Genomic DNA, 16,772 nt, shown 5'->3' on the forward strand with positions numbered 1-16,772 from the left:
ATGTGTCTAGTTTAACATTCCACACAAACGGCGTTAAAACTAAATTTTTGTTTTTCCCTTGTTCCTTCTTTTTCCTGTACAGCAAATGGCTTCTCTTCCAAACCCGTAGCCTTTCTCTTCCAAACCACCCATGACCCTTCTCTTCCAAACCCAAAACCCAAAAAAAGAAAAAAAGAAAAGAAAGAAAAGAATATCTCATATCTCCCTCTCTTTCATTCTCGGTGTGTGTATGTTTCCTTTCTTCTTTTCTGATCTATGATTCTTTCTTTCTCTCTCAATGTGGGTGTATTTGTTTCCTTTCTTCTTTTGTGATCTATGATTCTTTCTCTCTCGGTGTGTGTGTATTTGTTTCCTTCTTTTCTGATCTATGATTATTTCTTTCTCTCTTGGTGTGTGTCTCTATTTCCTTTCTTCTTTTTTGATCTATGATTCTTTCTTTCTCTGGCTTGCTGGAAATAAAAACATGGATTTAACTGTAGCACTGATGCCAAGAAAGAGAGAGTTTTCCTCATTGGATGAAATTTATGAGAGAACGGGCCGACTAGCTGAAGTGAATCTTTCCGCTGCTCCCTAATCCCCCACTATTTCGGCTTCTCATGCCATTAGTGAAGGGACGGGGCCGCTCTCTCTCTCTCTCTCTCTCTCTCTCTCTCTCTCTCTCTCTTTGTGTGGACAAAATAATGAAAGAGGCTATGACGATGGCTTTGTTGATGTTAAGAGTGTGGAAGTTTCGAGAATAGCTGAAAAGGGTCCGTTTATGGGTTTGAAACCCAATAGATTTGGCTTTTATTTTTTGATCTTTCCTGTTTGGTTACTGAGAAAATGAGGGAAAAGGGTCCCTTTTTTGGTTTGAAACTCATTAGATTTGGCTTTTATTTTTTGATTTTTTTATCTTTCCTATTTGGTTCTGCATTTTAGCTTCTGAGTTATGAATTGGAGTTCAGAATTCCCTTTATTAGCTTCATTTTAGCTTCATCAACAGAGGCAATTGGAGATTTGAAGTCGTGTTCTCTTGTAGTTGCAGTACAGGAAAAAGAAGGAAGAAGGAAAAAATAAAACTTTGTTTTAACGCCAATTGTGTGGAATGTTAAATTAAACACATATCAAAATTTTAACTAAGGGAACTAAAGTATTGTAGTTAAGAAACTGTATCTAAATTTTGCCTATTCTTAATATATCCTCTGATGGGAACTAATTACGAAAGCCAAAAATTCCACACGTCGATTTCAATGGGCGACCAACGTGTCGCTTTGTGAATTTAGTCATAAATGACTAACTGCGTATTTTATTTCACACGCATCCCAGATGGCATTGCATCAAATTCGGCATAAGTCATTAGTCAGTTTGATAAGGTTGATAGTAATCCAAACCAATTTCGTGTACAAGTTTGGCAAAAGTGGACTCTACAGTCTACACTAATGAAGCTTAGCTAGCCCTCCACATTCAACAATAGATCACTAATAATTTTAACAAAATATATATGAAACAGAAATTAAAGACACTGGTTTCATGTTTGCAATATTAACAAAATGCATTATGTATGTTTTTTTTTTTGTGAATTTAGTCATAAATGACTAACTGCGTATTTTATTTCACACGCATCCCAGATGGCATTGCATCAAATTCGGCATAAGTCATTAGTCAGTTTGATAAGGTTGATAGTAATCCAAACCAATTTCGTGTACAAGTTTGGCAAAAGTGGACTCTACAGTCTACACTAATGAAGCTTAGCTAGCCCTCCACATTCAACAATAGATCACTAATAATTTTAACAAAATATATATGAAACAGAAATTAAAGACACTGGTTTCATGTTTGCAATATTAACAAAATGCATTATGTATGTTTTTTTTCTTTCTTCTCTTTGAACACTCACTTAAACTGCAATTTCATTCCTCAACAATGAAAAATAAAATGGGCAATTAATAAGAGAGAGAGAGATATGTACACATTGAAATCTTAAAAAACCCAAAGAGAAAAAAAGAATCTAAACTTCACCATCGGGCCGGAGTCGGAGTGGATCAGAGGACTTTTCACCAACGTAGTCCACCTCAACTTTTGGGGATCGAGCCGAACCAGTTCTTGAAATAAAATTAGGTGTGAAAGAGAACCGCCAACGGTCAGATCGAGCAAACCGGTCATAGGTATGCCCAATGCCCCCACTTGCACTCCTAAAACCCCTCCTCGAACTCCTCACTCTAGGAAACGCCACAGCACAACTATTTGTTCGATTCAACGAAGTCACCGAAGTCGAACTCATAAGCTGACTCCGTACCTCTTCTGGCAACCTTAGCGTAAACCTCTCTTGATTCTCTCCTGGTTCAACCAACGAGTGACCCATTGAGTATGACCTTGGCAATAACTTGAACCCAGTTGAGCTTGATCTTTGTGGCTGATTCTGATTGGTTATTGCATTTGATGCTTCTAATACATCTTGGGTATGTCGGGAGTGGGATAAAGGTTCCTCGATTTCGGGTTGACCCGAATTGGCATCCGGCTCGGGCATTTGGAGCACAATGGGCCGAGGTATTTCGCCGGGTTTGGGAACCAAGTAGGCTCGACAAACCGGGCACGTAGAATGAGACGCAAGCCACGCGTCAATACAATCTGTGTGGAACACGTGACTACATTTGGGCAACAAACGCAGCGTTTCATCATCTTCGAACTCGTTCAAGCACACTGCGCACTCCAACGCGCCCTGACCGATTTTCAGCCCTTTCACAGAGGAGTAAACGAAAGTCGGGAACGACTCCATGACGTCCGCGTCGAGCCCACGCGCCCTTCTGGAGCGTCTTCCACTTCCTCCCATGGCAATAGCTAAGTCGAGCCGACCGCGAATCCTGCGATCTGCGCACTGGCGCGTGTACACGGACAGAAATCCTAGGAAGAAGAAAATACTTACGAGGATTATCATAATCAAAGCCATGCGCTTATCGAACTTGAGCGCAGACAATGGGTCCGGTGGCAAAGCTCCGTTTGTGTCGTTCTGTGCTGTGACTTGTAATAACATGTGGAAGAGAACAACAATCTTGACCAACGAAGCCACTGCCATTCCATGATTGAATTGTGAGAGCTTGAGAATCGAACGGCTGTGATGGGTTCTGCTCTGGACTGTCATCACTCATCAGAAACTGTTTATTTTTGAGTCAGTGAAGGAGAGTGACAAACCGAAAGTGTTTCTGATTTTGATGATTTGGGTGTTGCCGAAAGCACAGGAAAAAAGGAAAGCAAAAGCAAAAAAAAGTTGGGAGAGATTGTGTTTGTGTGTCAGAGCTGGCATAGGAGAAAATCATTAATATAAAAAAGCGTGAGAGAATGTATGTATAGAAATATAGAATAGAAGTATAGAGAGACAAATAAATAGTATAAAATTGTTGTAGGGACTGTGACAGAGGCTGTGGGTTTTTTATAAATTATTTTTTTAATTTTTTTATATTATCGGCCGGTTATGTAAGTTTAAATTGTAATTGTTGGGTATTGGATATTGAGTTTGACTTAAGGGAATTATGGGGCCCACAAGAAGGGACTTTGATGTAAACGAACGATGATGCTGTCTGGTTTGGTTTGAAGGAAATTAACAAAAGATAAAAAGATGAAGGTTGTCTGGTCCTGCTAACGAGTAGCTGCCACGTAATAGAGGAGGGCTACGTATTGATTAGTTGTGTGGGTGATATTTTGATATTATGAAAACAGTGAGAGGTTTCTTTGTTTTCTTTTGGTTCCAACTTCTAAAATCTAATAAACTGTGTGATTCTCTGTGGTCAATTCGATCAGAACAAAAACCAGAGCATTGAGTTTTGCAAATTTATAGTTTTATTATACGTAATTAACATAGTTGGATTTGCCGTCGATCAACCCAAAGATTTTTATGTTTTTTTTTTACTTTAATTTATAACCTGCAGAATTTTCTTTGTAATTAGCCAGAAATCGGCAATGGGCTTTTGGAATAAATATTTGATTATTTGTGTGATAAAGCAAGCTCATCAGTCAGCAGATAGAGTCAATCCACAATTCTTGTGTATGTTTTCACAAGGATGGTCACCGATGTGGTGCCTGCCACAATATCTCCGATGCCAAAGTTAACACAAAAGAACTTTATAAAGTAAACCAAAATAGCAAAATGGTAGCCAAATTATTTCAGTATTTTCTCATACTTTGTGTTAGTATTGTGAGGACCTTATATATGTTTTTGCAGCTCTTGACCGTTGGAGTAGTTATGGTGGCCTTAATGTCCCTCTTGGTAATGTTTTGTGCTTGGTAATGTGGCTTCAATGCATTCCAACGGCTCATACAGCTAGCTCTGTAACCGCTTCAGGTGTAATTGGCCGTATTGAATGGCATGGTTGTCCTCGTCAGTGATGCGGGCATTTGCTCACTTTGTCCGGGGATATACTCGTCAGTAATTGTTAAGATCGTCTAGGAGATATAAATTCATCATTCCTGTCACTGTGGGTTCTAGTTAGTTCAATTTGTAAAGTTTTCACATTCTCAAAAAAAAAAAAATTTGTAAAGTTTCCGATGTTTGAATAAGAAATCTGAGGTTCAATTTTCAGTTACACTAAAAATCTATTGCTTTTTTAATTTGATGATAAATAACACAATTATCAGAAACAGATACTATAGATTGAAACTCTATTAAAAAAAAAAATTAGATAGATAATGTAGGCCAAAATGGGCAAATGCCCTTTTTGCGCAAAAAAATAAAATAGCCATTTGCCATCTTTCTCAAACTAATTAAGAAAATGACTCTCTTTTGTAACTTGATTTTCTCAAAATCAAGTTGCAACATCACTATAACCTCCTTAAAACACCACTATAGGTATGAGGCGATCAAACTTAAAAAAAAAATTAAAAAAAAAAAATTGCATCGAACTCAAGTTCATGGAGCTCCTTAAAACGCCAATATATGGTCCTTAAAATGCCACTATAGGGCTCCTTAAAATGCCACTATAGGGCTCTAGAATTTTTTATTTTATTTTAATTTTTAATTTTTTATAATTCGATTGTCCAAAAATCAAGTTTCAAAATATAAGCTGAACGGTTGTTAGACCCCTTAACCCAACCAAATTAACTTAGTTAATTAGCTAAGTGATTAACTTAGTCAAATTATGCAAATCTAGGTTATCACAATCAAACAATCATATCAAGAATATAAAGCAGTAGAAAAGTAAATAACACAAGATATGATGACCCAGGAAACCACACAGTAAAAACCTGGGGAGGATTTAACCTAACTATTCTTAAGGTAAACCTAAATCTGCTATATGAAAGAATCGAAGGTCATACAAAAGGACTTACAAGCACCCACGCTCGACTTCCTAATACTACCCACCAGTAGAACTTACTGATACGACCATGTGCAAGCTCCGAATCCATGGACTCCTTCTTTCTTGGATTCTCCACAAGATACAAGCACCCCCGCTTGTGTTTCTTTAAGCCCCAATGGTAGCAACTGAGTTGATCATCAAGATGTTGATATTATTTCTACCTTAAAAATCCTAAGTTTATGCGAAGGAAAGCTCCTCAAGGATCTCACAAGAGATTCACACAAACCGCAAAATATTAGCAACAATAAAACTAAAGCAACTCTAAAAAGCATGGCTAGGGTTTTGCCTTATATACCTAGAGCAAAAACATAAAACCTAAAACATTTAATGAGATAGGGCTGAGTTGAAAATTCTATAGAAAAACATTCTGGCCAACTTTCGATTGATCGAGCCAGGCCGAAATGCACTAATGCATCTACAGCCTCTTGATTCCAACTTTACATAAATTACACAACTTTGAGCAAGCCTAAACAAGACTAAATATATTGTTTTGATCATGGTTTGCCAATATTACACATTAAAGTTCTAAATGCATCAAATCCTAAATCTTTAAAACTTAACAAACTCCCCATTTGGCAATCGGTGACAAAACACAAATTAAAAACTCAAGGTTTACAAATAAAAGCCCTTTAAAAAATAATGCTCATAACACAAATTCAATCCTAGCTACTATCCATCAGTTGTAAGTGTAGATAGCAGCTCAATTGAATCAACCTGTATATTCCTGAAACACTCAACAAACACATTAACGCATATGTGACAAAAAACCAGTAAATCAAACGATATGTAAACTAACTCTCTTCTTAAGTTAGATACAACAAAAAATAAAACAATCTTGCATGTTTCACACAATACATAATAAAGACATATATCAATGAATAACTCATAAATATAAATCAATAAGCAATGAACACAAGAAACAAGAATCATGTATATCAAAATAAATGTATCTCCCCTTAACATGTATAGCCCAAAAAAAAAAAAAATGATATACACAGTAAAGCTCCTAGATACAATCTAATATCTCCACTAGCTCTGCAAAACAAAAAAAAAAAATACTCCCCTAACTACAAAAACTCTTCTACAGTGTCAAAACTCCACTCCCCCTTTTTGTGACGGAATGCCAAAGGACAATCACAAGCCATCATCAAAAGGAGGTGGTGAGGGTGAACGAAGATGCGCTAAGTTGGCTCGCAAAGCACGTATCTCATCAAGCAAGTCCACTAAAATCTGACCATGAGCCGCCTGAACGATTATGACAGTCTCCAATGTACGACATATATCAAAGTCATCTAAAGGAGGTGGAGGAAGATCAGCAACAGCAGCATCACCAACAGGATCAGTAACATCCTTACTAGCAGGACCTGTAGAAGAAGGAGGAGGAAGTGCGCTACTAGAAGGCTCAGACCTAGGGTGTTTAGAGCTAGCTCGAAGATGAGCAGCCATCTGTCTAAGAAAAGACGCACCTATGAGAGCAATAACATGTACGGGCTCAGAAAAAAGGAAATCATCTAGTCACTAGAAAACTTCTCACTGTTAAAAGAAGGTGGGGGAGGAGAAGGTGAGGGAACAGACCTACGAGCTCTAGTCTTCCTAGGCTTGATGCTAAGGAAAGGACAAAGACACAAGAAGAACCAAAAGAACAAAATAAAAGCACAAACCAAGGGCAGACTATAAGTTAGCACAAAAAAAATATAGAACAAAAATCTATATGGTGCATGAACAATTACAATGTCATGATGCATGTTCTAATGCAATAAACTAAGTTCAAAGTAAGTTCAATTTCACAAAATTGGCTTGAGCACAGAGTTTCTATAAGAAAAACCCCAAAATTAAAAACCACTTGTTAAATTTTTTTTTAAAATTTGATAAATTGATCATCACACAAGATGGAATACACAAAATAATGATCAATTATATCAATTCAACAAGCCAATTGCATCAATTGAACCCAATTTGAACAAATCCCCAATTCAGATCAATTACAAGTCCTAGAATTTTCAATTTTTCACAAATCACAAAATTGACCAAATTAAACCTTCAATATCATGTTTATATCAAGTCCCAACAAAAACCCAATGATCAATTTCACTTAAAAAGGCTTGAATCATGAAAATCCCCAAAAAGAATAGGTCAGAAAATTTCAAGGAAAAATGCATGAAAAATGCATGAAACTTGAAAATAAAAGAAAAAGGAGGGGTAAAATAGACTTACCGGCCTTAGAGAACAAATTCCTTGCGAAAGATTCGGAGGAAAACGACAAAAAAATTGTTGAGTAAGCTTGCCGATTCGGAGAGAGAGAAAAAGGTTTTGAAACTATTTGAAAAAGTGATTTGAAAATGTCAAGAACAGTGTTTTTAAAAAAAACCTGATTCGCGATATTCGATTAATTGAAAATTTCATTTAATCGATCAAATCAACCCGAGACTCCTAAAAGGATTTTAAGTAATTTTCGATCGATCGAAAAACAGAATGGATCGATCGAAACGAGCAGATGTTCAAAAAAAATTTTGAGAAAAAACAGAGTTTTGAAAAACAACAACCACATTTTGGGCACAACTCCTCAAAGCATTAAAATTGATAAATCAAAATGCATGAGTATGAGATGAAATACTTTTTCAAAAACCCAAGTTTTAAGCCCTGTTTTTCAAAGAAAATTTCTGCCATTCTCCCTTTAAATTCTTAAGCAAAAAAAAAAAAAAAAGTTTTGCATAATACTTAATGTATTTTCAAATTTGGTTGGTCAAACCAAAAACACACATAATAACATGTACAGTGTTTAGCAAAGAGTAACTTGTGTAGTGTGTGCAACTAGCAAAAACTTGAGATACATGTGAGGTGATATGTGAATAGCAATCTGAACAGTTTTAGACCCCTTAAAACAACCAGTTTAACCTAGTTAATTAGCCAAGTGATTAACTTAGTCAATTTAAGCAATTCTAGGTTATCACGAATATACAATCATATCAAAAGTATAAAGCAACGGAAATATAAAAGACACAATGATATGATCACCTAGGAAACCATAAGATAAAAACCTGGGGAGGATTTGACCTAGCTATTCTCAAGGTAAACCTGAATCCACTATGCGAAAGAATCGAAGTTCATACAGAAGGACTTACAAGCTCCCCGCTTAACTTCTTAATGCTACCCACCAGTAAAACTTACTGACACGACCACATGCAAGCTCCGAATCCACAGACTCCTTCTTTCTTAGATTCTCCAATCAGCTACAAGCACCTACGCTTGATAATCTTTATACTTCAATGGTAGAAACCGAGTTGATCATAAAGATGTTGAAGTAATCTCTATCTTGAAAACTCTAAGCTTTGTGTAAAGGAAAGCTCCTCTAGATCTCATAAGAGATTTACACAAAACAGCAAAGTATGAGTAACAACTCAACTGAAGCAACTCAAAAAACGTGGCTAGGGTTTTTCTTTATATACCTAGGGTAAAAATAGAAAACCCAAAACGTTTAATGAGTTAGGGCTGAGCTGGAATATTCTGCAGAAAAACATTTTGCCCGAGATTTGATCGATTGAGTCTTTCTTTCGATCGATCGAACCAGGCCGAAATGCACCAATGCATCTGTAGCCTCTCGATTCCAACTTTACATGAAAGACCCAACTTTGAGCAAGCCTAAACAAGACTAAACAACCTGTTTTGATCATGATTTGCCAACAATACAAATTAGAGTTCTAAATACATAAAATCCTAAATCTTTAGAACTTAATAAACTCCTCCTTTGGCAATCCGTGACAAAACACAAACACTAAGCTCAAAGTTTACAATTAAAAAGCCCTTTACAAAAATAATGCTCATAAAACCAAAATTCAATCCTAACTACTATCCATCAGTTGCAAGTGTAGACAGCAGCTCAATTGAATCAACCTGTTCATTCCTGAAATACTCAACAAACGCATAAACGCATGTGTGACAGAAAATAGTATATAAACAGGTATAACATTCTTGTATGATTCACACAACACACAATAAAGATATATATCAAATGAATAACTCATAGAATATAAATCAATAAACAGTGAATCCAAAGCAACAAGAATAAAAAAGAAAACATGTATATCAATCAATGTTACTTCCCCTAACATGGATATCCCAAAAAAAATGATATACAAGGTGAAGAGCCTAAATACAATCTAACAGTTCCACTAGCTACTCAAAACAACAAAAACTCTCCCTAACTACAAAACTCCTCAACAAACTCTACTCCTCTTTTTTGTGACGGAATGCCAAAAGGCAATCACAATCCATCATCAAAAGGAGGTGGTGAGGGTGAACGAAGATGTGCCAAATCAGCTCGCAATGCATGGATCTCGTCAAGCACATCCACCAAAATCTGACTATAAGTCGCCTGAACGGTCATGACAGTCTCCAAAGTACGACAGATATCAAAGTCATCCGATGGAGGTAGAGGAACAGCAGCAGCAGCAGCATCATCAAGATCATGAACATCCTCACTAGAAGGACCTGTAGAAGAATAGGGAGGAGGTGCGGACTCAGAAGGTGTAGACCTAGGGTGTTTAGAGCCAGCTCAAAGGTGAGCAGCCCTCTGTCTAAGAAAAGACGTAGCTATAGGACCAATGACATGCACAGGCTCAGAGGAAGGGAAACCACTAAGATCAAGATAAAGAAGAATCCTATGAATAAAAATAGGATGAACAAGGGCATGAGAAGAAGATGAACTCCTATACACTTCGTTCAAAGAACGAATGAACAAATAGGAAAAACTGATAGGAGCATCAATAACTAGAGCGTATAAAAATACACACCTCTCAAGAGGAATGGTGTGCAAATGAGAAATGGGCCAAAAGCAGTGACACGCTATCCTAAAGAAAAGATAGTGTAGCTCAGAAAGCTCAGTAGTGGTGATCCTAGGATCAAAACCCCACTAGATAGATGACCTAGCGATGTAAGACATGACATCACTCAAAACTGGAAACTCATCATAAGGGTAGACAGGATGTACTGTAGGAGTAATGGTGCTCTAGGTCATAAGGATAGATGACCTAGAGCATCAGCCACTACTGTAGGAGTAATGGCGTACTCTACGCCTTGTATCCAACTCTTGACTAAAGTATTGGAATCATAGATGCGGATCGAGATGTTCGAGTAGAACTCTTGAATCAAGGTAGCAGGTGGAGGAGGATCAGAAATATCCACCAAGGATAGCCAGCTCCTACGCTTTAAGTTTGCCCTAATGGCAGGATCTAACTCATCTAGAATGACAGACAGCTCAGACCAAATCTTACGCTTAAGGTTCAGCTTCTCAAAGATCTCCTGGTTTTTCTCATTTGGAAATTTCTCACGGTCAAAGGATGGAGGGGAAGGAGTAGGTGAAGGGACAGACCTACAAGCCCTAGTTTTCCTACGCATGATGCTAAGGAAAGGACAGAGGCACAAGAGAAAACCAAAAGAGAAACAAATAAAAACCAAAAGCAGACTGCAAGTTAGCACAAAAAAAATAAAGAAAAAACTATATGATGCATGAACAATTAAAATGCCATGATGCATGTACTAATGTAGTAAACAAAGTTCAATTTTAAGTTCAATTGCACAAAATTGGCTCGAGCATAGAGTTTCTAACCAAAAACCCCAAAAAATTTGAAAACCACTTGTAAAATTTTGAAGCACATTGATGAATTAAGCATTACAAAATACAAAACATAGATTATAATGCCTAATTACATCCAATCAACAAGCCAATTTCATCAATTACAACCTAATTGAACAAAATCCCCAATTCGGAACAATTATAAACCCTAGAATTTTCAATTCTCCACAAAACCCAAAATTGATCAAATTAAACTATCAAGAACATATTTATAGCTTGTCTCCATAAAAACCCACTGATCAATTTCACAAAATTAGGCTTGAAACATCAAAAATTCCAAAAAGAGAGAGGTCCAAAAATATGAGATAAAATGCATGAAAAATGCAAATAAACTCAAAAATGAGGGGCAAAAGGGACTTACCAGCTTGAGGAAAGAGAAATCTTGCAAAAAATTTGGAGGAAAATGACAAAAAATTCGCTGTAGATCGTTGCCTAGTTGGAGAGAGAAAAGGAGGTTTGAAAAAACTTTTGAAAAGAGGATGAATCAGTCAAAGAGTACTGTTTAAAAAACCTGATTCACGACTTTCGATTGATCGAAAATTACATTCGATCGATCGAATCACTCCAAAAGTTTTAAAAATAATTTTAAATATTTTTGATCGATCGAAAAACAGAATGGATTGATCGAAACAGGCAGCGGATCACAGTATTTTGAGAAAAATTTCAGTTTTGAAAAACTCAAACCAATTTTTGAAAATAACTCCTCAAAGCATTAAAATCAATGAAACACAATGCATGAGTATGAGATGAAATGGAATGCTTTTTCAAAAACCCAAATTTGTAATCCCAGATTCTCCAAGGAAAGTTTCATCCAGTTCTTCCTTTAAATTCACAAGCAAAAAATATTTTGCATAATACTCAAGGTATTTTTCAAACTTGGTTGGTCAGACCAAAAACACACACAATAACATATACAGTGTTTAGCAAAGAGTAACTTGTGTAGTGTGTGCAAACTAGCAAAAATTTGAGATACATATGAGGTGATATGTGAATAGAAATCAATCACAAAGTCTACAAAATTCATCACACAGAATTTAAAAGAGACTATCACCTAAATAGTTACATCCTATAACTCCCACATCTCCTAGAGCATAAGCTTGCAATCATGTAAGTTTCTTGAATTTTTGCCTCATAATTATGTGAGATGGCATCAAGCCTAATAATACACATCAATTTTAATTATGTGAGATGGCATCAAGCCTAATAGTACACACCAATTTTAAGCATTGAGCAATTAAGCCGAGGCATCACCTTATGTTCTTTTTGTGCATGTGCTACACTTTCTCGAGCACAGAATCTTATGATATGCACTAAGGTGTTCATGATTGGCTAGTGAACAGTGATGAGATGGCTATTTATGCCTTTCTTAAAAGGATCAAGTCCGACAGTCAAATAACATGTGACTTCAAGATCAAGACAAAGCGATCAAAAACCATAAACATCTTTCCCACACAACATGCACTACAAAGATTCAACTAGTCAAGTGCAATAAATAAGCTCATCAACGCTAAACAAGGTACATACGACATGTTATGTGTAAATAAATTGGCCAACCTTGTTTTCAAAAACCAAGAAACATAGTGCCATAAACATCTTTTGCTTTTCTCCTCTTTTATTTATTTATTTATTTATTATTATTATTAAAAGAGAAAACAAATAAATCCTAGAATGAAATGCATGAATGTAATGCAATGCAAGTCCTGGAAAAACAAAAAAAAAAAACAAAAAACCAAATAACAATGGTCACAAAGGAATGAGCAATGAAGCATAAGGACCAAGAAAGCCACAAGAGACTAGGGACATCGAAGCACACCAATCACTTGACGAAGGGTTTCAAACTTACTTCCATCAAGTGGTTTGGTAAAGATATCAGCATTTGACGATCAGTAGGGATGTACTCAAGAACAACAGTTTTCTTTTCAACCAAGTCCCTAATGAAGTGATATCTAAGTTCAATGTGCTTGGTTTTAGAGTGCTGAACAGGATTCTTAGATATATCTATAGCACTAGAATTATCACAATAGACAACCATGGTGTCTTGAGGAATCCCATAATCACTCAACAGCTTTTTCATCTAAAGGAGCTGAGAACAGCAACTCCCAGCAGCAATATATTCTGCCTCAACAGTGGATAAAGAAACAGAATTTTGCTTCTTACTCATCCAAGCCACAAGATTGGCTCCTACATAAAAACACCCCCCAGTGGTGCTTTTTCTGTCATCAGCATTCCCAGCCCAATCAAAATCAGAAAACCCAACAAGAGACAAACACCAACACTACAAGATAATCCATAATCACAGGTTCCACTCACATATTTTATAATTCTCTTAACAGCATTTAGATGAGAAACCTTAGGATTAGGCTGAAATCTAGACCAAACACCAACACTATAAGATATATCAGGCCTACTAGCAATCAAATACAAAAGACATCCAATTATGCTTCTATACAAAGTAACATCAACAGACTCACCTGAGGGATCAATTGTTAATTTTGCATTAGCAGCCATCGGTGTTCTAGCATGAGCAGCCTTGTCCAGTCCAAATCTTTTAACCAGATTTCTTGTATATTTAGCTTGATTGATGTAGATTCCTGACTCAGTTTGCTTTACCTACAATCTCAAAAAGTAAGTCAGTTCACCAACCATGCTCATTTCAAACATTGCCTTCATTTCATCTGCAAAAGAATGAGCAAGAGAATCATTAGTAGCATCAAAAATAATGTCATCAACATAAATTTGAGCTACAACAAAACCAGTCTTATCCTTTCTTATGAAGAGTGTTGTATCTGCAGATCCCCTTTTGAATCCATGCTCGGTGAGATATGCAGTCAATCTGTCATACCAAGCCCTAGGAGCTTGTTTCAACCCATAGAGAGCTCTCTTCAATTGGTAGATATCATCAGGTCTGTGAGGATCAACAAAGGCTTTAGGTTGCTGAACATATACTTCTTCTTGTAGCATCTCATTCAAGAAGACACTCTTGACATCCATTTGATACAGCTTGAAGTTTAGGTGACTTGCTATGGCTAACAATATCCGAATGGATTCTAACCTTGCCACTAGTGCAAAAGTCTTATCAAAATCAATTCCTTCCACTTGTGTGTACCCTTGTGTAACAAGTCTTGATTTGTTTATGATCACAGTGCCATGTTCATCTGATTTGTTCTTAAAGATTCACTTAGTTCTAATCACATTTACACTCTTCGGTCTAGGAACTAGTTCCCACACATCATTCCAGATGAATTGATGAAGTTCTTCATGCATGGAATTTACCCAATTAGCATTTTGAAGTGCTTCATCCACCTTCTTCAGTTCAAATTGGGACAGATAGTATGAGTGAGTAATCACATTCAAGGCTTTTGATCTCAATCTCATGTTATCATTCAAACTACCCAATATATTTGTGGATGGATGATTCAGTCTCACTCTAGAGGATGGACCTTTAACTAAAGATGTGGAGGTACCTTTCTGTTCAGATGGAGGACTAAGCTCACTTTGTACCTGTTGAGTTTCACGAACCGGAGTGGATGGTTTTGAATTTGATGGTACTGAAACTGTATCATTTAACACCAACAACTCTTCCTCACTATGTTTCCTAACATACTCAGCAGGAAGAGAATTATCAACTTCTAAAGACTTATTATGAGCAAGAGCAGTGCTTTCTAAAGGTGCTTCTGAACTCACTTCATCATTTATCACAACATTTGAGGATTCCATGACTGTTTTGGTTTTCAGATTGTACACTCTATATGCTCTACTAGTGGAAGAGTACGCTAGAAAGTATTCTTTATCACTTTTTGCATCAAACTTTTATAGGTTCTCTCTATCACGTAGAATGTAACAGTCACTCCCAAATATCCTGAAATATTTGACAACAGGCTTCTTCCCTCTCCAGAGTTCATAGGGAGTTTTCTTGGAGTCAGGTCTGAAATATACATGGTTGAGAGTATGACATGCAGTGTTGACAGCTTCTCCCCAAAAAGATTTTGGTAACTTTTTTTTGTGTAACATAACCCATGCCATCTCCTGCACAACCTTGTTTTTCCTTTCCACAATCCCATTTTGTTAAGGTGTCTTGGGCGAAGAGAACTCTTGATGAGTGCCTTGATCATTGCAGAAAGCAGCCAGCTTGGTATTCTCAAATTCTCTTCCATGATCACTTTTTATTCTGGCTATTACAGTATCTTTCTCAACCTGCAATTTCTTGCACAGATGTATCATCTTCTCGGGAGCCTCAGCTTTATCTTTCAAAAGCACAACCCAAGTATATCTAGTAAAGTCATCCACAACAATAAGAATATACTTCTTTCCACCCAAATTCTGAACTCTGGCAGAACCCATGAGATCAATGTGCAGTAATTCTAGAGGTCTTGAGGTTTGAACACTAGTCACAAATGGATGCTTGGATTTCACTTGTTTACCTATCTGACATGGTCCACAAATGCACTTATCTATCTTTTCAAACTTAGGTAAACCAATAACTGCCTCACATTTGAAAATCTTCTCTAATTGCTTATGACTGGCATGTCCCAAACGTTGATGCCACAAATCAACTTGATCAATCTTTGCACTAAAGCACTTGTTGTTCACACTTGGTGTTATCCCATAACAGTTGTCAGCTGTCCTTACACCTACACACATACAGTCACCTCCTTCATCAAGTATCTCACATTCATGCTTGGTGAAAAGAACATTTAATCCGTTGTCGCAAATCTGGCTTATGCTGAGTAAATTTGCCTTCAGTCCATTAACATACCAAACATCTTCAAACACTGGCAATCCTAGAATGTCCACAGTTCCAATGCCTCTGATCACAGATTTGCTTCCATCTCCAAAAGTGATTGTCCCAATCTTTCTTTCAAAGAGAGTTTTGAATAACCCTTTGTTTCCTGTCATGTGCCTGGAACAACCACTATCCAAATACCAAAGACAAGAATCACGTGCCATTAAGGCGGTTAAAGCAGTATAGCACAAATAGTTCTTATCACATGTGATTATGCCAAGAAACTCAAGGAAAGTTTTAACAAAGTAACAAGATGCAAAGACAATAAGTAGACAAGTTGATATATAAGCAAAATAATTTTCCAAGAATCCATGACAAAAGGGGTCAAGGATCAGCTCAGAAATCAAAAAATCTCTAACAAAAGAGCTACCCACTTTGATACCACTTGAACGGTTTCAGACCCCTTAAAACAACCAGTTTAACCTAGTTAATTAGCCAAGTGATTAACTTAGTCAATTTAAGCAATTCTAGGTTATCACAAACATACAATAATGTCAAAAGTATAAAGCAGCGGAAATATAAAAGACACAATGACATGATCACCTAGGAAACCACACGGTAAAAATTTGGGGAGGATTTGACCTAGCTATCCTCAAGGTAAACCTGAATCTACTATGCGAAAAAATCGAAGTTCATACAGAAGGACTTACAAGCTTCTCGCTTGACTTCCTAATGCTACCCACCAGTAGAACTTACTGACACGACCACGTGCAAGCTCCGAATTCACAGACTCCTTCTTTCTTGGATTCTCCAATCAGCTACAAGCACCCACGCTTAATAATCTTTAAGCTTCAATGGTAGCAACCGAGTTGATCATCAAGATGTTGAAGTAATCTCTACCTTGAAAACCCTAAGCTTTTTGTAAAGGAAAGCTCCTCTAGATCTCACAAGAGATTTACACAAAACAGCAAAGTATGAGCAACAACTCAACTAAAGCAACTCAAAAAACGTGGCTATGGTTTTTCTTTATATACCTAGGGTAAAAACAGAAAACCCAAAACGTTTAATGAGTTAGGGCTGACCTGGAATA

At 36.8% G+C, this 16,772-nt stretch overlaps 1 protein-coding gene across 1 annotated transcript; it reads right to left on the reverse strand.

The window, feature by feature from the left end:
* Positions 1–1,783: 1,783 nt before the first annotated feature.
* LOC111984974 (RING-H2 finger protein ATL11) lies at positions 1,784–3,376 on the reverse strand. The gene has a single exon (XM_024016590.2). It carries the CDS (start codon positions 3,116–3,118, stop codon positions 1,988–1,990), a length of 1,131 nt encoding a protein of 376 aa, XP_023872358.1. The 5' UTR covers positions 3,119–3,376; the 3' UTR covers positions 1,784–1,987.
* Positions 3,377–16,772: the final 13,396 nt, after the last annotated feature.

This window comes from Quercus suber, unplaced genomic scaffold (genome assembly GCF_002906115.3).
Source record: "Quercus suber isolate HL8 unplaced genomic scaffold, Cork oak 2.0 scaffold_87, whole genome shotgun sequence".
In the NCBI taxonomy this organism is placed as follows: Eukaryota; Viridiplantae; Streptophyta; class Magnoliopsida; order Fagales; family Fagaceae; genus Quercus; species Quercus suber.